This window comes from Oreochromis niloticus, linkage group LG20, assembly GCF_001858045.2.
Source record: "Oreochromis niloticus isolate F11D_XX linkage group LG20, O_niloticus_UMD_NMBU, whole genome shotgun sequence".
NCBI classification, from domain to species: Eukaryota; Metazoa; Chordata; class Actinopteri; order Cichliformes; family Cichlidae; genus Oreochromis; species Oreochromis niloticus.
The window spans coordinates 19,269,917-19,291,169 of NC_031984.2; the positions used below are offsets into that span (position 1 = coordinate 19,269,917).

General features: G+C 37.7%; 1 protein-coding gene and 1 long non-coding RNA gene across 2 annotated transcripts; one reads left to right on the forward strand and one right to left on the reverse strand.

Moving 5' to 3' along the window:
- Positions 1-4,304: 4,304 nt before the first annotated feature.
- On the reverse strand, positions 4,305-8,459 carry hoxc13a (homeobox C13a). The gene is made up of 2 exons (XM_003448180.5): positions 7,610-8,459; positions 4,305-5,520 (listed from the first exon to the last, which is right to left on the reverse strand). The coding sequence occupies exons 1-2, from the start codon at positions 8,259-8,261 to the stop codon at positions 5,264-5,266; spliced, it is 909 nt and encodes a 302-aa protein (XP_003448228.1). The 5' UTR covers positions 8,262-8,459; the 3' UTR covers positions 4,305-5,263.
- A 1,521-nt stretch (positions 8,460-9,980) lies between these two features.
- On the forward strand, positions 9,981-20,883 carry LOC102077349 (uncharacterized). The gene is made up of 3 exons (XR_270252.4): positions 9,981-10,193; positions 18,712-18,821; positions 20,186-20,883. It is a non-coding gene; the product is annotated as an uncharacterized LOC102077349 (long non-coding RNA).
- The last annotated feature ends 370 nt before the right edge of the window (positions 20,884-21,253 follow it).

Genomic DNA, 21,253 nt, shown 5'->3' on the forward strand with positions numbered 1-21,253 from the left:
TTATTTAATAAATTAAAAAAAAAAAAAAAAAAAGTACTTATAGCATATAGCACTGTCAAGGTCACTGTCTAGTACACTGTCTGCTCGATATTGAAAACAGTCTCCTGCAATCCCCTGGTCCCTGTCCAGACAGGGCAATAGCCTAAACAAAGGGCTTTTCTTCCCCTTTTCTCTCTTTGATTCTCGGCAGGCAGGTTGCCACAGTTATGTGCAACCCCTTTAAAGCTTCTTTCAAGAAAAACTAACCACCAAGGGAAGTTTAAAGAACCACAAAGGTGGTAACGTTTTAGATGAAAGGTTTTGGAAGAGCTTTTTTTGTTTGTTTGTTTACAGCAACACACAATGTTTTATGCGGTTTTCTTGCAACAATTAACAACATCCATTCTGACTAAGCTTATGATAAAATACGTATTCTGCTACTTACATCTACTTGTATCTCTAAGAACAGCGCATATCATTCCGAGGGAAAATGATAATAATGTTATTGTTATTATTTTGAATTTCAAATTAAGGAAGCTAAAAACAACCCAAATAGAATACGTATTCATTATAATTTAACCCGGAGATTGTTGTGTAAAAAAAAAAAAAAAAATAGCAAACTAAGACGCAAACTAAGGCTCAATAGTAAAGCTTCACTTTATAGAAATCAATATATGAACTTGACCGTCACTTTGTGCTTAGCTGTATCGAAAGAAACTGTCAAAAAATGTTAAACAAGAATAATTTTTCTTTGATTTCTTTATTTTATTAGCTGGTTTAATTTTTAATCCAAACTTGACAACTTTAGTATCCTGTGCGCCTGTATAGTAAAATGTTTAATCAAAAAATTTGACTATAAAGTGTTAATTAACTAGGGCTGTTTATGACTATTAGATTATGAATTTTCGAACAAAACTTGGCTCGTGTGCTTCGTGAGATTTAATTCACTTGTAAGATGTTTGAAAAGTGTGCAGCTTTTTAAAAAATATGAAGTCGCCTAATTTTTTTTCCAGTGAGGTCAACCAGTAAATGCATAAATAAATAAAACAACTAAACGCTGAAAGTCCCGGTAGCCATCTGCGTCTTACATTGATCCGACATATTATGCCTAGAATACATCAAATAACAGATTTACAGACATCAAATAATTTTGCACTGATGGTATAATATAAGGTTTAATTCAGACAGCACTGTCCTTACAAAATAACTAAGATAGAAGTGGCATTCTGTCCGCTTTAAACGTCAGGCTTCAACTTTAAATGCTGACAGAAAACTTTCCTTTTTTATCTTTTTTATATTAAAATAATTGGACAAAATGAAACAAAGGTCAAAAATAGTCAAAAGCACTGAAAAAAAATGTCAACCAGGCGCTACAACTAGACATGAACGAAAACACATTAAAAAAAAATGCTGTTGCAACACTTCCTGATATTTTCCTCTGGTCACCACCAGAGGTTATCAGCCCCCTTTTTCATAGTTGACGGTGGCCTGCTGCTTTCACACCTCCACATACAGCAAAAAGCAAGGGCTACTTTTTTCCTTTAGTTTTGAAGCAGTTTTGTATGGTTTAATTAGATTATATGCTGCATAATCCCCCGTTTGGCACATAAAATACTAATCGGGCTATTTAACATATTTGGCATAGGTGTCACTTTGGGCCTAAAACTGAGCAGATGAAAAAAAGGGGAACCGTGTAGCTTATTGCGACGCTGATACATTTACACATTAGTTGTATGTATTGTAGGCTACCATTTCTCTTTCTTCATATATGCATATGTATAACGCTTTAAAAACATGGTTGTTACAGCATTACACACCCGTATGTTTTAAAGCGCATTTTCCGCTCGTCTCGCTGCATTTTGCTGGTGTAGATTAGCCAACATATGTGGCAAATTACTGGTCGGACTTTAAATACACAGCTAAAGAAAAAATATTTAGCGCATTTTTTTTGTTCTAAAACAAAATACATATAAACAGCTGTGCATTTTTCATATGAAAACGTTCACGTCGTCGCTGTAGGAAGTGGAGCTCATCGACAGAAATAAACCACATTTTAAAAATTAAGATTACGCTTGTCACAGCATATTCTTCCCTACTTTTGTTTTTTCAGTGTACTTTTTTTTGAAAGCTACAAAATGTCCTAAAACAAAGTCCACATAGGCCTGCTGCCATATTAGGAAGAAAACAGCCGTACCTTTAATTGTTTTATTGTGGGCGACGTCGTATAATTATTTCCTCTTGCTGTGTAGGCAGTATGGCTGCTTGCTGAGGGTTACTGATGTTGGTGTGAGGCGTCAAAAGTTCTACCTGTCCTCCGTGGTCAATAACACACACACCTCATGATGAGTGCATGAAACCATTGGTGGTTTGGGAGGTATGGGCTAGAACAAGTACTTTTAGATGACTTCTGAAAAAACGGGGGGGGGAAGAAAAAAGAAAAAAAAACAACGCAGCCAAAATGTTAATGCACAGCTTTAGAGATGGCCAGAGTCGCAGGTCAGAGGATATCGCTACACTTCCCCTTTTTATGTATTTATGACATGTCATTAAGCCCGTCTGTCTAGACTGGGAAATAACACCTTGTTTGCCTACAAACAAACCGTCAGCAGTGGTGTCCAGCCCCCTATTTATTATTCACAATCCGCTGTGATGTCAAGGTCAAAGTGACTGCATAGTCATGGTCAAGGGTAAATTAGAGGAGCCAGAACTTTCTACAGGGACTGAAAATCCAGGAAACGGACGAAGAAAAGTTCAAGTCTGGCAGCTTAGAGCCTCAAGTCTGACACAGCGCACCAGAAATTGGCACATAAAGAAATTAAAGTGAACAGCAAAACTTAGACTAATGATAAATTCGATTGGATTTGTTTGGTTGGTTGTTTTTTGTGTTTTTTTAGGGATTAGCTTTAACGTTAGATTTCATAGGCAAGGCCTCAGACGTTAAATGCTAGGACTAAAGAAAGGCACAGAAACCTTTTTCATGCTTTACGTCTCACATGAAGAGTCATATACCTTGGTGTTAATTCAGATAAAACATTTAATCACAGACTTGATATGGGCTAGTCACCAGGAGCTTAAAATAAACTGACCGAATCTTCAATTATTCTCAGGACACTCGTGTCTAACCGTTTATGTCCGCGTATTATTTTCCTCCAGTCGTTTCCTGTTGCACAAGTAGCCTAGCCTAACTTACCTTTGAGAAATCCATGACTGAAGTCTGCCTGTGAAACGAACACGTACATAAACAAAACCACACAGACTTATAGCATAATGCAGCCTTGGTGGGGAATTGTGTTTTTAGCGTCAGTGCGTAATTGACCTACTATTAAGACGCAGATAGACTATCTCTCTCTCCCTCTCTCTCTCTCTCTCTCTGTGTGTGTGTGTGTGTGTGTGTGTGTGTGTGTGTGTGTGTAGGTGAAATGAGTCCTCAATCTAACCACAACTGCAACCTGTGCAACAGCTTACCTGTAAGTACTCCGTATTGCAATTACAGCAGGCTCGAGCCTGTATACCGATTCCAGCGAAGATCCAGGACTAAAACTACATTTACCAAAGCAGCCTTTTAAATCTACTCAGGTTTTGACAGTATGTTGGAAAATATCAATCAGCAAAATATGTTATGAATAAATACTCTCAGTACAGATGGTGTCTAACTAAGACAATGCTTCTTGCACTCAAAGGTGGCCGGTTTTTACGTTTCCGTTAAACCCACAACAAAACACTTTTGTACCTGTGGACGGAAAATAATACGGATTATAATAAGGATTGAAAATATTAACCCGCTAAATGTTCGCGTGAGAGCGGGTAGATGAGCCATTTGATTCGCTGAATGCCAGCTATTCTGGAACTTGAACGAATGCTAAATAACAGACAAAACAGCACTGCCTTTAACTTTGGAGGAAATTGCGGTGGAATTTTGCGGTACAAACTTCATGAGCACATTTCTCCGTTTCTCAAAGCTGATCCATGTAAATGAACGGGTCCTGTAAGTCTCAACATTGTGGTTCTATGTGGAAAAAAGAAGTAAATTCCAACATAGTTATTCATTTATGTTTTTCTGATATTGCAAGTGCCAGTATGCCTTGTTGCGCACTAATCATGACTAATCACTGTATCATCCCTTCTTGCCAACAAGATGACTCCGGGATGCCCAGTTATTCTTAATCGAGTATTGTGCGAAATAAAAATCTGGACTCGCCCATCCGTTGCTGGGATGTTGTAGAGGAAAAGCGATAGTGGTTTGGGTCTCTGCTACTTAGTAGCACCGGTGTAACTTGAAACGAAAGGAAATGCTGCGAGGTGGCTGATTGACTTGGATATTTGAGCATTTTCATAATCATCATTTATTTATGAAACACGTTATCAGTACGTAATTCAACACCACAAAACAGTTCACATACTGCACCAAAGTAGAAATTACAGGCGTCGTACAAGGCGTGTGATCATCTCCAATGGTTACACTAACGAAGTCAAAACAAGATAGAAACGATTGTGCATTTATGTGTAATACTCACTGACTTTAATGGTTTACAATCATTCCGGTTGCATGACAGAATCCTTCACTGATAAAAGGAAAACATACAGATTTGGGGGATATTCCAGTTTACATTTCCGCCATACTAGATAATATGAATTAAATAAGAAAGGCATTGCACTGTACAGATTAACGACATAGCAGCCTTTGTTTTACCCCAGGCTTAACATATCCCACGCACATAGCTTTTGATATTCAGACGGAATATTTTTTCTTTTTCTTTCTTTTTCCTTTTTTTTTTTTTTTTTTTTAGAAAATTATTCTTTCTTCCGAAAGTCTTTTGTTGAAGAAGATAAAGTCTCAAGTTCAGCATGTCTTTTCGCCACAGCAACCATTGTCCATGCGGCGATTACAGTTCAAAAATGACATTAAACCGTGTCCTCTGTTTTGATCAGTCGCAAGTATTGAAATGTCATCAGTCCTTTTGAAATCTTACAAAAAGGAAACAGGAAAGGAAAAAAACACGCAATACGTGTCTTTGAAATACTAATATCGTTTTAAATATTATATATTTATATATGTACATTCCTATAAAACAAAATGTGAAGTGAATTTTTATATTTTCACAGTTTTTAGAGCATTATCTCTAAATTGAAATCGGAGACCTTGGTTGCGTGGTCGGTGGAACTGATGATGGAACTTAAATTAAAAATACAAAAAAATTTCTTCAACTATGATTGGAAGAGGTAAATATATGGCAAGATGATTTGGAAAGTGTGACTTGCAGTTTCAAGAAAGTCGCTCATCCATTCAAGTGGTGTGCATATGACTGTTCTTGGATTTACTGACAAATTTCTTCTCCTTGACTCGTCGGTTTTGGAACCAGATGGTGACTTGACGCTCTGAAAGGTTGGTGGCGGCCGAGATGCGCCTTCTCTTGTCTTTGGTGATGAACTTGCTTGCTGCATACTCTTTCTCCAGTTCCTTGAGCTGGAGTTTGGTGTAAGGGACACGCTTTTTACGCCCTCGACGATAACTGCTGACCTCGGGCTGCAATGGCACAACATCTGCAAGAAAATAGGAACAGTTCCAGGAAAATATTAGTCGCTGTGCAAAACAGCACGTTTCATTTCACTAAACCAGCAATGCTGCATTTGACAAGGCCTGTCAAATTTGGATGGACTCTACTGGAGTGGAAATAGGAAAATACTTTACTTTTGTATTCACAATCTCCATGACTGTGTGTGTGTGTGTGTGTGTGTGTGTGTGTGTGTGTGTGTGTGTGTGTGTGACGGGGATAGGGGTACAAAACTAAAATTTTGTGGAAGTCAGAATCTCTGGTGTGCTGCACCTGACATGTGGAGAGGTGACTGAATAACTTCCATTTGTTTCTGCAAATGATCTTTCAATATCAAGTGACAGTTATGGTTCATGCTAATGCTTCATCTGATCTCACTGATAATCTGTGGACCAACGTAACTGCGGTTATTGTTATCTTAAACGAATCTCCCGTTGACATGTAATCAAGCTGTGGGGTAAGACTGATAAGTGTAATTATATTTGGTCCTGTTGTGTGTGCCATACACCAGTCACGAGTAAGACACGGGAATCACAATCTGGTATCTAACTTGAAGTTTTTAATTATTACAATAAAGTTATACATGTTAAGCATATTTTAAGCAAAAGTTTATAAGTTTCTTTAAAGACTTTCTTTAAAGATTCTACGTTTTACTCATATTATAAAGCAATTTTCTGGTTTACATTCTATTCACTTTTTTTGTTAATTCCCCTTAGTGCTTTTTTTAAGTTAACCTAACTTTTGTGACTAGTTCCTTTCGTCAAGAGTAAAGCTAAATGCAAAACAACCGAGCAAAAACATGACAGGACAAGTATGGCAACCTTAACACAAATACTGGCAAGCTGTAATACATGCAGTTTTTTAACCCCCTATAATTTACAGCAAGAGATTGTTACGATACACTGTTCTTGTGTAAACATGAAATGGGGAGAAAAATTCACATTATTTAAGCTAAAGGATTTTAAAGCAATGTCCTAATATTTGACTCAATGTCCTCAATCATTCAGTAATATCTTGTCATTAAATTGAGGGTAACTGACTGGATATGAGAGTCACTGCATGTGTTTTTACTTGCAAGCAAATCAGTTGATGCGCGTGAGAGGACGTCAGTCTGTGTGTATGGCTGAAGCAGCACAGAAAGGCAGCGCGCACTTGTGTGTTCGTGCATGTGTGTGCGCGCGTAACTGTCTGCGTGCCTGTGCTTGCGTGGCTTGCTCTTGTGTATTTATAATATTTAAAAAGCAATGGGGTCCCTACTACAAATTAAAAATAGCTACAGATTTCAAAAAGATAATAAAATCATAAGCTAAACAAGGTAGCCTAGTAAACACTCTGTAAAGTGCATACTGGCGCATGCTGGTGATATGAGGCATGCTGTGTGATGGCAAACAACCTAAAAGGTGAGCCTGTCCGTCTTTCTGAACCATTTATACGACATGATGCAAAGATCTGTATGTAATGCAAATGTTATAAATGAATCCTAATATATGCAAAAGACGCACCACGGGGGCGCTAAGATTTATTGGCACCATCCAAACGCAGCAGGCTAGCTAAGCCACTATATTGTCATACAAGGGGCAAAGGTATGCAGTGCTGTTCCTTTCTGTTCTACGTGACGAAACTTAGCTATTGTCATCATATGACTGTCAAAAGCAAATACTCAGAAAGGATGGGCGCCAGAAAACCCACCTTAACGTGGGATTCCAATTTACTATTAATTTATGCGTATTTCAAAGAAATGCATGGGGATTTGTTGAACTTCAAATCATAAGAATATCTCCGCATAAAATGAGAGATGCAGGAAAATTACACGTGATGACAGACATGGGAATTTACAGTTGTGTGTTTATTTATCAGATTTAGTTTCCCGTGGCTCATTGGTAAGTTGATACGGAGACTTTAACACAATAAAATTAGATGACCACAGTACTTTAGATAGACCACAGTAAGAGAGCAAAGTAAACTATCTGCCTGCATTTTAATAGCCTTAATGCGATGACAAAAGTATTAAAATACTGGACTACTACAGAAATTCCAATCTGCCGGAACACTTTAAAAATCATTATACTTTTCCATACCTGGGAAAGGTGATTTCCAAATGTGAGTTGGCTGTGTTGGCTCTTTGTAGCCATCCCAGCTATTAGGGAGAGCCCAGTGCTGGTAGCCCTCCATGGGAATCAAGGCGTCGTGGCGCGGTTCAGGGTGGGCACTGATACTGGGCACCACCGACACGTCGAGATATCCGGGAACAGCCTGATACGAGCTGGCGAAACTCGGGTAGAAGGCAAACTCTTTCGCCCTGGTAGACAGTTCTTCCGTAGGCAGCGCTGTGCTGGGCTCGGCATATTTCTCTGCGGGATGGTACGAGCAAGGCTTCTGCTGCAAGTTCACGTTGTGCGAGTGAGATAATCTGCAGCCGTAATATGGGTTTCCAAAGGGATAACCGTAACTCAAAGATGCACTTGATGATGTTTGAGAAGCAGGACACTGTCGGCCAGTGTCTGTGGAGGAAATATCCGAGTAGACGGAGCCCTGGTGGGTCGCTATGGTGCCAGAATGTCGTCCCAGCGCGGGGTGCGACATCAGGTCCCTGCAGTGGGTCGCAGGGCAATTACCGCTCAGTCCCTCCATTGTTTGGCTTTTATTCTGGTTGTTTTCATTCGGGCTTTTTTCATAAACGTACATCAAGGTGTCCGCCCAGCGTGGATGCAGAACTAGCGAAGTCGTCATATCACGGGCTGCCGATGCTTTTTAAAAGTCGACTACTCCAAGACGGACACCTCATTTCCAACTACAGTTTACACCGAGCGCATGCGCACATAGTGCTCTTGTGTGTCCACTTCATTAAGAATCTGGCACGTGATACGCTAACAAGTCCTACGAGATTGAGCTTGTGAGCAGGAGCAGAGCAGCCCTTTAAAGACCCACTGCTTCAAGTGTCACCGTTTTTCCTGCAGAACATCGAGTCATATCATTGGCTTAAATCACCTAGACCCACACCCTTAAAGGGGAGTTTGGATACGTTCACGATCTGGAGCAAACGAAAGCAACCTGTGAAATTTAGCCGATTTCTGAAGTTGCCAGGGGATATAATATTGTGCACACAGAAAATAAAAATAAAATATTTGTATTTACATTTGCGAATAGTATTTTCAGCTTCATATGACACAAACTCTTATCTCTGTCCATTACTTTGTGGTGGAGATATGTTGCGTCTGGGGTTTAGTTTGAAATATAAAAATATATAATATTACAGAACGATAATGCAATTTTGAATCTTAATTATGTAGTCAGCTAAATCTTTATTATGTCATACTGGTCTTAGGTATATGTGGGACACTATATATGCATATTTAAACCTCTTATCAAGGCTCCATCCTAGAAGTGCGCATTTAGATCCGTATCTTCTACTAATTTGCACATTAATATAATGAAGAAATTCAGTTTTTTTGCAGCAGGGAATAATCATGATTTTACTAATATTACATTAAAGATGTTGATATTGTGAAAACTATAGTATTTTATTTTATGTATTTCTTTCCTTTTATTTACTTATTTTTTAGAAGGAGGTAATTATTTTTTGCAGTTTATTGTTCTTATCTTTAACAATTAAGTATCTACAGGTTAGCCGGGTGTCTGTGTGCGCGCTGTGTGTATGTGATGCAGACCTACCAGGCTCAGTTTTAGGATTATCAACCGTGAATGTGCTGAATGACTGTCACTGCACCGCAGTACCAGCCGCCACAGGACGAGATGAAAGCCATAGCAGGTAAGACGCCGTAATTACAAAATAAGCGAACAGTGTTTTGGTATTTAAATATATAAATGGCGTAACTGCCCACACTGACTGATAGCGTTTAGTTTATATAGAGTTGAATCCGTTATATGTTTAGGTAAGGATATATTTAGTTGTAACATTCACTCTCAGGCCCAAAATGAGTTTCAGCGACAAGAAGACAATCAAAGTCACCATTAAGCGAATTCATGTGATGTTTCCGTTTCACTGTGCATTTCATTCATTCTCTAGAAGTGGATGCTGACGCTTCCAGGGGAAAATAAGAACAAGGGCCGCTTTGAGCTGGACTGTGTGTTGGCTACAGAGCTTATTTAATTATACTCCATGATAGATATGCGGACCTATTTCTTCCAACAACTCTTCCTCTGTTGTTTTATCCGCGTCTTCCTTTAGATTTGTAAGACTAGCGTTTCAAAAATTTTTTAGTTCTTCTTATCACCACCAGGTTCTATAAACACCCACGCTGTGGAAATCCCCCCCACCCCACACACACTTTCTTCTGCTCTGCATTTCAAAAATTACTTCTGAGCTAATATATAAAACTTTACAGTATTTTCAAGTTTCAAATATGGCCGATAGGCTAGGCCCACAGTGAATCCATAAAGGCTTTTTGTAATGCCTGTTCCATGAGTCACTCATAAAGCAGGCTACAAGCTGCCCTGTAAAGGGCGGATAGTTTATCAACATTTTTGCTCTTCTGAGTTGTCTTAGGAATAATCGAGCAACCGTTGCGCATTTGCAAACAGCACTGGGGAAGCCGGACCCCTGTCGTTCCTCGGACAGAGACTTTAGTTCTTTTGTCTCAAGGAAATTACAACTGCGAAAGGCTCATCCAAGCGGCAGCTGCACGGAAGTCCAAGGTCAAGGTAAAAAAACGCAGACAAACAAGGTCGTAATCAGAGTCTAGACAGTCAAGAATGAACTTCACACTGAAGTATGTATGCAAACTGGAAGTTATTTGGAGACCCTGACTCTAAAATATTTGCTATGTGTGGAGAGGGGGAAAGAATTCCAAATACTATTTAGTTTCTGCTTAAAAATCAGAAATTTGACAACATTTGCGCGGCAGAAAACCGTCACTTTCCAAACTAAAATTTTAGCTCCTTTTATTATTAATGACCCTATATTAAAAATCTACTTTAATTGTTAGCATTTTTAATCAATGCTGTAGTATACTATAGCTGTAGTATACTATACAGCTGTATAGTATACTATAACAGATGCAAGTGCATATTTCTTGCAGATTATAGAAACAGTTCCTCCAGACTAATGATGTAGCGTTGGTCAAATAGGCAGCCTGATAGTTGTACACATTAAACAAAGCAAAGCCAAAAAAGGGAAAATCGCAATCAAGTATCTTTTTTCGTATACAAATATATAAATCACGTGTTAATCTGACCTGTAGATTTCTCTAAAATAGACTGGGAATGTCCGTTTCTGATTTTATCAGTCATTTCTGAAAGACTAGACTAGACTACATTATCACAACAGATTAACATCTTAAATATACTGGTAACTGTTGGATTTGCCTTCTTTAACCTTTTGTAAGTAGGTGTAAGTTATACAACTATCACGTTTATGGTTATGAGAAAAAAAAACAAAAATAAAGATTGGATAGTATGTAGGCGATTAAGGAAAAAAATACTGAAGATACAAGTAACTCCATTTTAGCTGTAGTGTTTAATTAGCCCCACAGAAAATATCTTAACGTGAACTTCCTAAGTTTCACATTGTATTTAAAATTTCAAGGTAATATCATCCGAACTACTCATTCACAGTGAGATTTATAAATAATTAATCTTAAAACACAGACGCCGGAAATGAAGATTGCTATTTTCTTGCCCACGCTGAACCCTAAACTTGCTCTCTAAGTTGTGATGAGTTGCGCTGGGTAAGTACGCAAACTTGTCTCTTATGCTGGAAAATCAGACTAAAATTAATTCTTCTAAGTGGGTTTACTTTTTTTGTCACCACATATTATAGTTCTTAAATTTGCTTATAATGACAAGAGAGAAGGAAACGCTTTCAATCAAAGTCGCGTAGATTGCAGGGGTATTAAACCAAATTACAAAAAAAATTAAATAAAAATTAATTTCGCAAATACATTTGCAGTCAGAGACAATAGTAAAAACTCCCCCTGCTCAGTTTTAAGCAAAGTATTTTAAGGAGTTCTGCATACTTCTCCTCATTCGGTTTATCGGAACTTCGACCAGAAAATTTAAAAAAATGTAATTTTACAAACATTCATCCATCTTAAATATTAAAACTTTTGTTTAAAAACTTAGAAGGATCTGCAAGGATGAATCAAATACTCTTCACTGCGAACGTGGAGGAAGTGTTAATAGAAACGACAATCCTGACCACCAGCAATGATGCCTCGCAGTAAATACATTGACAACCAGACATCACGTCCTGCCAGACAGGCCCTGTCAGGCGGGGAGAGCGCCTGTCTGGTGCATTGGTTTGTGGGGGAGGGGAACCTTCCATCCTCATACAATGGCTCCCTACCTGCAGCTTCCGCTCTCAACTCACTGCATATGCACACGACTTAGCCGATGGCTATTAAGCGAGAAGAATATGCGTTTACAACATGCACCGAGCGCCATTTTGACTCTGCAGTACAAGGCTGTAGTGTGTTATTGTACAACCCCATTCAACCCAATCCCATTTACCGCAGGCCCATAGCTTATTCAAATAATAATGACACTAAATCATAACCTACAAATTAATCTTTTGTGGTGGAGATAAATTAACATTTCCACCTAAAGCTAAGCCTAAGTTAATTATTTTTCATCTATCTATGAAATAGTGTTACCAGTTTCATTATGATGCAAATCCTTGGATATATTTAAGAGTTTCCAATCAGCTGCAGGCTGAACCAATGTTATAATGAAGTTAAAATCACTGGTAATTCAACTGAAAACCACACGTAGACTATGACAAACCAAAAACCCAAATAGATGTGCGCACTATAGTAAGGAGCCCATGGAGACCTTTAGCGGCTTTAAGTATACTGTATATGGACGAAATAATTGGACCCAAACTGGATTGTGATATATACATAAACATGACAGGAAACTGAGGGTCATATTAACTTGAAAGCATCGTGTAAGTCACAAGTTTCTGGTTGAGCCGCAACATGTAGTACTATGCAGTTTGTATTAATCTTTGTTCGTGCAACATTTTCCTCTGAAAAATACAGCACTTCTCCTCCTCCTGGGAATCACTTGTGTTATGCGCGCGTGTGTGTGTGAAGGTGGACTGTTGTTCTGGAAGCAGGAGAGCAAAGCAGTGTCCTGTCATGAAAGCATTCCTACAAAACTAAAACAGCATCTCAATCTGGTGTTTTCCTCTCCGAGCTGCATTTAATTTACGATCAGAAGAGTTCGTAAGCATAGAAGCCATGACCACTGACTTTCTATGCCAACTGTCAGTGCATAGGGCAGCATGTGATTTTTGTCAAGGTCTGAAATATATAACTAGGCGGTGCAGTGCTTGGTGCGTGATAAAGAATGAATTTGCAAAACAGTAACATAAAATGTTAATTTAAACGCAATGCGTAAATAGATCAGGGTACAGCTTTTAGTTTGCTACGTCACCTCGAACCCAGGTCAACAAATTAGCCTGGTTCTTGCATTTTCTGTATCTTGCCGCATAGGGATGAGTAGTTGATACTAGCAGCCGAACCTGGATAAGGCATTTGTGACCCCAATCTAGCGTAAACTACGTGGCAGTCGCCTATACGTTTTCAGGAGATAAATCTACTGCAACATCGTAGTCTAATTTCAGTAGTAGGAAGACATGTTTGCCAAGCAAACCTAAATTACATTTAGTATTCGTGAAACAGCATACAGTGAACAGAAGACACAAATATATTAAGTTTAGACGATACAGTGCAGGGAGTGCCCCAACCCTTTAGATTCAACCCACTAACATCTTCTAGATGTAAACTACTGCAAAGCTAAGTAACAAAATATGGCGGACGTTTGAAAATTAGTACGTTTCGCTTGAAGTTGGTCATCTTTAGGATAATTACCGACAGGTTTGGCCATTTTACGCGTCAGGGATAGCAGAGTGTAGAGAGTGGCTGTATCTCATGACTCTTTCAAACACTCTGCATGGAAAGGACTACATACAGATACATATAAATTAGGCATAATTTACTTCAGATTTGTCTCTTTTAATCTCAGTCAAAGCAGGTAGACTATGAGAGGATGACCGTGGACTAAACGCTAAATAAAGGAGGCCAAGCAGAGCCGCACCCACAGAACAGAGGGTATGGCTGGCAGACCACCGCTCCAGCTACGCCAGCTGGATTTACAAAATACAACGCAGGCTTTAAAACCCTTTTTTTAAAGTGTACTTATCATATTCTTATTATATTGTCCATTGTTCATCATTTGTTCACTGCACTGAACTGATAGCAGGGTCTTTTACAAAATTCGAGAATAAGAAATTGTGCAGGTCATTAAGTTGCAATGCAAAGTGTATTTCTGAAATGCAATAAATTCGTCAGGAATACAGCACCGATGTAATTGGGAGCATGTAAGCCGCAAGCATTTGTAGAATTTCGCACAATTCAGATGACAAGCTACACCAGCATCACCACAAAACGGACGGATAAATAGATCTGATAAGGTGGTTGGTGTAGTTACACAACAATTTATGATTTTGGACACATATCTTGCTGTATATTAGGCTTCCTGACGTGGATAAAGGCAGTTTAGCGTAACCTTGCGCAATTATCTCTTAAACTCATCACAAAATGGGTACTGCCACTATAGACTTAAGGTTTTTATTTGAACTTCTGCAATGCATTATTTGATTTGATATTTACTTTTATAACGACACATGACACCAACACGTTACTAAGTCTTATCTCGTCCAAGACTGCAGGCCCAAATTTTGTCCAAGTTTTGCCTTTATGTGCGCCGTTGTTAATAAAATATATCTTAGCATATGCCAAATCTTTGATTTACCCGTGTTTAAGTGGTAAATCAAGTTTTGCAAGAGTCACTGCTTAGTGTTCCTGCTGCAGTCTAGAGGGTGGACCGGTGAGAAAGCTGACAAAATAAATCCACAGTTTGACGCGTCTCGTCGGAAGTCCAAGTTCAAGTTAAGAGAGGCCGTCGCTCCATCTGCCCAGACAGCAAAACAAAAGACACACACGTTCATCATTAATCACCTCACTCCGTCTCTCAAAGAATAACTTAAAACTTTTTTCTGCACATTTCAGACTGTCACTACACAAGCTGTCCCTTAAATGAGTTCTACCCACGCCAGAAGTGTGTTTAATGTGTTTGAAGCTTCCCAATTGTTACCAAAAAAGATCTTTGCGAAGCTATTTTTCTGATGAAGAGCTATTCTCCTTAATAGAAGGTCTGAAAAAAGAACAACACAGTCGTCGGAGGTTAAGCACATTTATTTTAAATGTGATTATCGCGAGGAAACTGATCCAAAATATTTTTGGCCATTTGAGATATAGAAATCTGTATTCAAATCATCTTCAAGGGTATCTTGCGGTTTTTCTTGTGGGCTGGTTTCTGCGCCACCAGCGTTCATTACAGTTTCTAACACTATGCAGTCCTCAAAGAGTTCTTATATAGAAAATGTGTCAGAATGCAAACAGAGTTCCGAGGACACGCGCTCGGAATATTTTTGAGCTTAAGACGCCACTATATCAACTACTGAGAGGGCTGCCAGTTGTATTAAAAACTGTTTCTAAACAAAGTTTATACAGAACAGTCGAATTAAAATAATCGCTTTCTGAACAGGAACTAGTGGGGAAACGTGCACGAAGAACAGAACACTGCAGATCCAACTCTGCCTGAAGTGTTTCTTTATAAGAATGTAGCTAAAATAACGTATTTTACTTTTTGTTCCACTTCAAGTCCAAGTATCCAGACTACTATATTTAATTTGAATCCTCTATTAAGTCCTAAATGGACCTACACGTTCCTTATCATTTTCACTGTGAAATCCATGCAACTTGTGAATTGCACTATATACTGTAGTATTAAGGCGCAACATACAGCTTGCATTTTGAGGTACAAAATGTAAGCAGTGGACTCGGTTGTAATACGCACACGGCTTGTTTGGATAACCCACCCTGTGAAGCTCACTTTACTCTAGCACACCAAATAAAAATGCGGGAAATTTACTGGAAGAGATTTTTAGAATAACTTCCTCACCTAGTCTGCAGCAGTTCAACGGTGACTGTATCAAGAGCTTAAAATCAAATAGGCTGTTGGTTTGGAGGAGCTGCGGACTGGAAAACGATGTCAGCATCTGCATGATGTTGTGATGAAGAAAATCTTGAAGTGAAACGGTGCACTTGAAATCAAACGGAATCATATGGGTAAACCAAAAAACATGTATGCAGGCAACTACTATACAGATTTAGTTTAATTATGAGTTCTTATGAAAGAAGTGAATCGTAATCTAATACAGCAGAAGCGCGTGGCTGTGTGTTTTTGATACTGAGGTAACAGATTAGATACGCAGTGGTGGTTATTTTGCCCAAGTTTGTCATCTGAATTTGAGAAACTGACATTAAACTACTAAAATTAGTCTAAAATCAGTCATTTATCTTTGATTGCACAGTTTTTCAGTTTCACTGAAGGGGGTAGCTTAGTAGAGTTTAAAAATGGGTGATAAAGTGCTTTTTATTTGCGGTTAAACTAATAGCTAATTTATGAATTTTGAACAATTGACCTTTATAACAAACCCTTTATAACAAAAAAACAAAAAAAACAATGAACGATTGAATACCTGAAATAACATTGGTTAGAATAACTCCAGAAAAGATTTTGTGTGCAGTGCGATCTCTTTCATCGCTTCTACCTGCAATTAAATTATTCAATTATTCCAATATTGCCATTTCCTTAAAACTCCCAAATAACACGGTTGAGGTAAATTACGTTGTTGATCTGTTTTTACCTGTATAAGCATACCCCCTGTCTTTACATCAACAGGATTACTTTACTTAGCTGATACATTGGCGAGAACAGCGAGAAAATCTAAATAGTGAACATGTAATGAACACAGACATTCTTTTTTAATTATGACGGAAATCTTTTACAAAGCTCTCTCTTTGTGATAAACAGATACTATACGTCGCAAGTGTGACTATTTAAATTCTGCTCAAAGTCAAATGATCTTTTCTGCAGAACTACCGCTGATCCTCGTTCTATACATACTGGCCCATTTGACCGTTTAAGAGATAAACATAGCTGTCCTTGAGAACGGTTGTTCGTGCAAAACTAACATTAGGCCACACCTGGAGCATAACAGAGAAGAAATTATAAGGCAAACCATACATAACCAAAGAAGAATTGATGGAGTTACACATTGACTATGTCGTTCACTGTCTAGGTGCGTTTTTCGGCTTCAAGTACATAGCCTGGATGGGCGGTGGAGAGGATAAAGGAGAGAGGCAGATCAATTCATGGACCAAAATCAGTTCTGGCTCATTTGTTCCGGTGTATTGCGCACATAAAGATGAGCAAGGCGAAGTTCAAGTTCAAAGTCCCCGTGCTCAGACAGAACTGTGTGTGCTCAGGAGAGGACACTCCACCTCTCTCATAAACCAAAACAGTAGCCGTGTGCATAAACAGGGTCCAAATTCGAGAAAGAAATGTCTCTCATATAACTCGTGAGCCAAAAATATAATAAAATAAAAATAAAACATAAAAAAGGAAACGAAACTGCGAACAATCTTATCAACCCTGTCATAAGGGGTTAATCTATTTTTTGATCTGTCCTTGACTCGCTTTTATCTTATCTGTAGTGATATTTTAAAGCTGTTGGCTGTAGAGAGAATGTCTTCTTATCAGCTCGGTGCTAGGGCATCTTATTGACTCGGGTTTTCTTTTTAAGTCTGAATGATATTACGAATTCTGGCTGAATTGGGCCACCCTTTTCACCCAACTACATAAAATTAAAAAAATAACACGCCGGTTATCAAACTTAAATCTGAAAATTTGATCACCTGTCCAATCATAAGTCCTCATGTAATATTTCAAAAGTCAAAGCAGATACTTTGTCAGGCATCATTTCTCAGCACATGAGGATGCCAAACCTTCTGAACCTTATGGTGTCAATATTAATTCATGAATTAATTCATTATACCCGTTTGAACCCATTAAATAGTCGTGTATAAAAATAAATTTTTATCACATATGTCGATATCGAGATATTTGTGGAATGTAACCCACATAAATAAACGAAAAGAAAATACAAATAAAGTACAAAGGAGCTCTATTTTCATAAAAACAAAAATGATTTTTAAAAAATCAAACTTTGCAACCAGATCTCTGTAGTGCTGATTTCTTGCCGTTTTCTTTCATAATGTTTGGCTTAAAAACGTGTGCCTCCTTTTAGACACGAATTACTTCATACAAATCACGAAATACAAACCAAATTTAAAGGAGTTTATAACACTTTTATTAACATATTCGAGGACTAATATGAGGGATACACGACCACATTCTCACACCTTTCTTCCCGCGTGGGATTTTTATGAAGAAACCAGAAAATTCCAAAATTTCGGACCTTGAACTGCACCTCTGTATCACCAGAAGACCGCATCGGCTTAAGGGCTTTAATTAATTTTCAATTTAATTGCACAATTAACGACTGGAGAAGCTGTAAAATAATCCGCATCGCTAAGATATTAAATGCGTGAGAGCGTTTTACATGTTGTTATGGTGATTATTTTGAGAGTCGGATACAGCGTACAAATTAATATAAATATCAGGCCGACTGACTGATTGTGAACAGTTGATTAATAATGTACAACGCAAACAACGAAAACACGTTTCGGCAATATTTAGTTCTGATATTATCTCTACCTAAGAGGAAAACATGGAATACGAAGAAAAATGTAAAAAGTCTGTTTCGAGTGGCATAAATCCAGTCAGAATAGTAAATACAAATAAACAATTGAAAAACACATGCTTAACAATGGGATCGTGGGTGAGGGTGAGAGTGGTGATGGGGGATTATATTCATTTAAGAAATTGGAATAATGTATCTCTGTTGCACCTGCTATCGATGCTATGTGCTTTTTGATGGAACTTTTTGACTTTTTAAATTTGTTTTTTCCAGCTTTTTTTTCTTCATTGTTCTACAATTACAGCTTGCATATTAAGCAGCTCTTTATTATACAGCACCCCAGAAGAGAAAATCTGGTAAAGCCTGAGTGTCTGTATCGACACACATCAACCTATAGTTTCATGTAATAACATTTAATTGCAATATCTAAGCATCTATGGAACTTTTTAGTCAGGGTTTATAAAGACCACAAATGTAATTTCACAATATAACTAGGAGTTTAACCCCAGTTTAGATAAACATGTTTTCAAAAATCTTTTTTTTTCTCAGTAAAACCAGGTGAAAACACCTCACTGAATCACCTCCCTTGCACATTCCCGTGTGTAAATGGTTCTCCCAAGCCTGCGTTGACTGTTGTGGAATCCTGGAAATGACCCAAGGTAGAAACATTTGGTCACAGCCTTGCTCAAGGTCAGAATAAACACAAAAAGACCATTTAGTTTGGCTGAATTTGGGCCAGTGTGCGGAGAAGTCTATCCCAAGAACCAGCAGAGATGTACAACACATCAGAGGCAATTCAATGTTTATTCATCCAACCTTTCCATAGGAACTGCAATTAACTGACATTCCTAAAACAGCTAAATGACTGCACGCAACAACCCCTAAAGCTAAGAAATTGGTCCGGGCTTCAGTTTTAAGCTGGAGCCAGATGTGCCCTGGAGGCAGCTAAACGAGCCTCAGTGTTTTAATTCTGTGACTTGCCCTGCCCTCATTTGATGCAGTTTTTTGTTCATATCATTCCTTTACCAATGTTAAAATTACAACAGGAATAACTATAAACTGTATACACATAGGGCTAGTGCACCATTTTTCTTATTATATGTTATTTAGTCTTTGAGTAACATACTGTTAGTATGATGATTATACAATAACAAACAATTAAATAAGAGCCACAAGCAACAGCGTTTCATCTTTATTACTACCTAAGATTTTCAGTCTGAGGTGAAATGTGATAAAAATAAGAAAATTATGGTGTTTCTTAATAAACTAATAATTCTCCCATTTTGCCCTTGAGAAACTGCACCATTAATGCCACGCATCCAGTAATGAGGAAAGAAACATAAACTACTAGTTTTTGTGCTCTGACATTACTTACATAGCAGAAGAATGTTTCAGATCTTACATCGGTATTTTGTTTATGCATTAAAATGGACAATCAAATAACAGTGAAACTTTGTAGACAGCGTTAAAAACGATGTTTCAGACACAGTACATGTCTGAAAAACTGTAATGCCTTTTTTCATTGTGACAGACAATAAATACAAAATAATGCATTCCGTAAATTGTGGAATTTACAACAGTTACCAAATATTACAGAGTGAAAAGAGCGTTGGTATAGTATTTATCAAAATTGTACTGTTTTCAATTCTGTCTGCTGTAAAAAACTGTGTTCATTATATAAGTATGTTCTGTTGAAAAAAAAAGATTTGCAAATACAGATAAACTGCTCAAATAAAGGTTTGGATTGTTTTTTGGAAAAAAAAAAAGGGGGGGGGGGGGGGGTAGCTTTTTTTAACTAACAAATTAAATTCCACATTCCATTCCTCACTCTATTGCTAAAACAAAAAACAATTACAAAAATAATGACAGATATTTTACAGTAGGCTATAAAGTTTGGAGAAAGAACTTGGTAGGATAAAAGAAAATTACATGACATTTGGCATGTACTTCTTTGATGAATGAATGTTTTGATCTGCAGCACAAACACTAAAGAAAGCAAATTATATTTTTTTTTAAAACACAGTAATTTCTGAGACCACAATGGAGATCCACACAGATTCTTACAGCCACGGTATTGCTGCGTGTGAACGCCCTGAGATGACAGAGTCGTCTAAAGGACCATGATGGATACTATGCTTGTGCGTTTCTGAACATCAGCTCAGAAAAGGAAAATGCCTTGCTCTCGTTCTACGTGAGGGTGCATGTTTAATATTCAGGAGAAAAATAAGTCTCACAGTTTTTCAACATGTGGCAAGAAAAAGAAACAGCTGATGTACACTTTTAATAAAAAGTTCAAAAGTCAGTTTTGTTTCGTGTAGCACAATTTTGCCATTGTCTGCATCTATCCCCATCAAGCATTCTGTATAGGAAGTTCTTCCAGCTTAATACCGAAACACAAGTAGTTAAAACAATAAACATAAGTCTTTGCCAACTATTACTTTTCCTTGTACTTCTGTTTTCTTTTTGTGTGTGTTAAGATTAAAACAAAGAACTGTATTTCACATCTTTTAACATCCTGTATTTCACTTCTCAAAATATTTAATATAGTGATACAGTTTTTATGTGTACAATTTTGTTATGCAAACCTATACAAGTATTTAATGCAAGTACAGGAACCCTGCAAACCCAAATAAAATCCCTTCATATTAGCCAATTCACTGCACTCTACATTAAGTGCCATAACAAAAGAAAAAAAATTAAACTTTAAAAAAAATCTGCACAATTTTTAAAATGTTATCATATTTTGATTCTAGTTCAACTAGAATCAACCTTTTTTCCCAGTGTGTTTTATATCTCTCTTACATTTCAGGATTTTTAACATGAATTGCTTTTCAAACAATAAACTCTACCTTTTCTGCTAGTTTCCCATTAGATTTTTCTCATCATCATTTAGTATATTCTAAAGAAAATATTAATGATAATTTCTACTCTGTGAAACTGATACTTAACTAAACAATTTACATCAGACCTTTAGTACTCAAAGTCCAGCTGAGTCAGTTTCGATGACAACGCCTTCCAAGTTGCTACAGCAGGTTTTACATCCATTTTATGGTCCAAAGACAAATAAATCCTGACTGGGTTTTTCTCCCCC

Excerpts from the sequence above, each read along its gene's own strand:
- hoxc13a (XM_003448180.5), bottom strand. The coding sequence starts at position 8,261 with ATGACGACTTCGCTAGTTCTGCATCCACGCTGGGCGGACACCTTGATG. Across the intron at positions 5,521-7,609 it reads TTGGAAATCACCTTTCCCAG|ATGTTGTGCCATTGCAGCCC; the intron begins GTATGGAAAAGT and ends ATTTTCTTGCAG.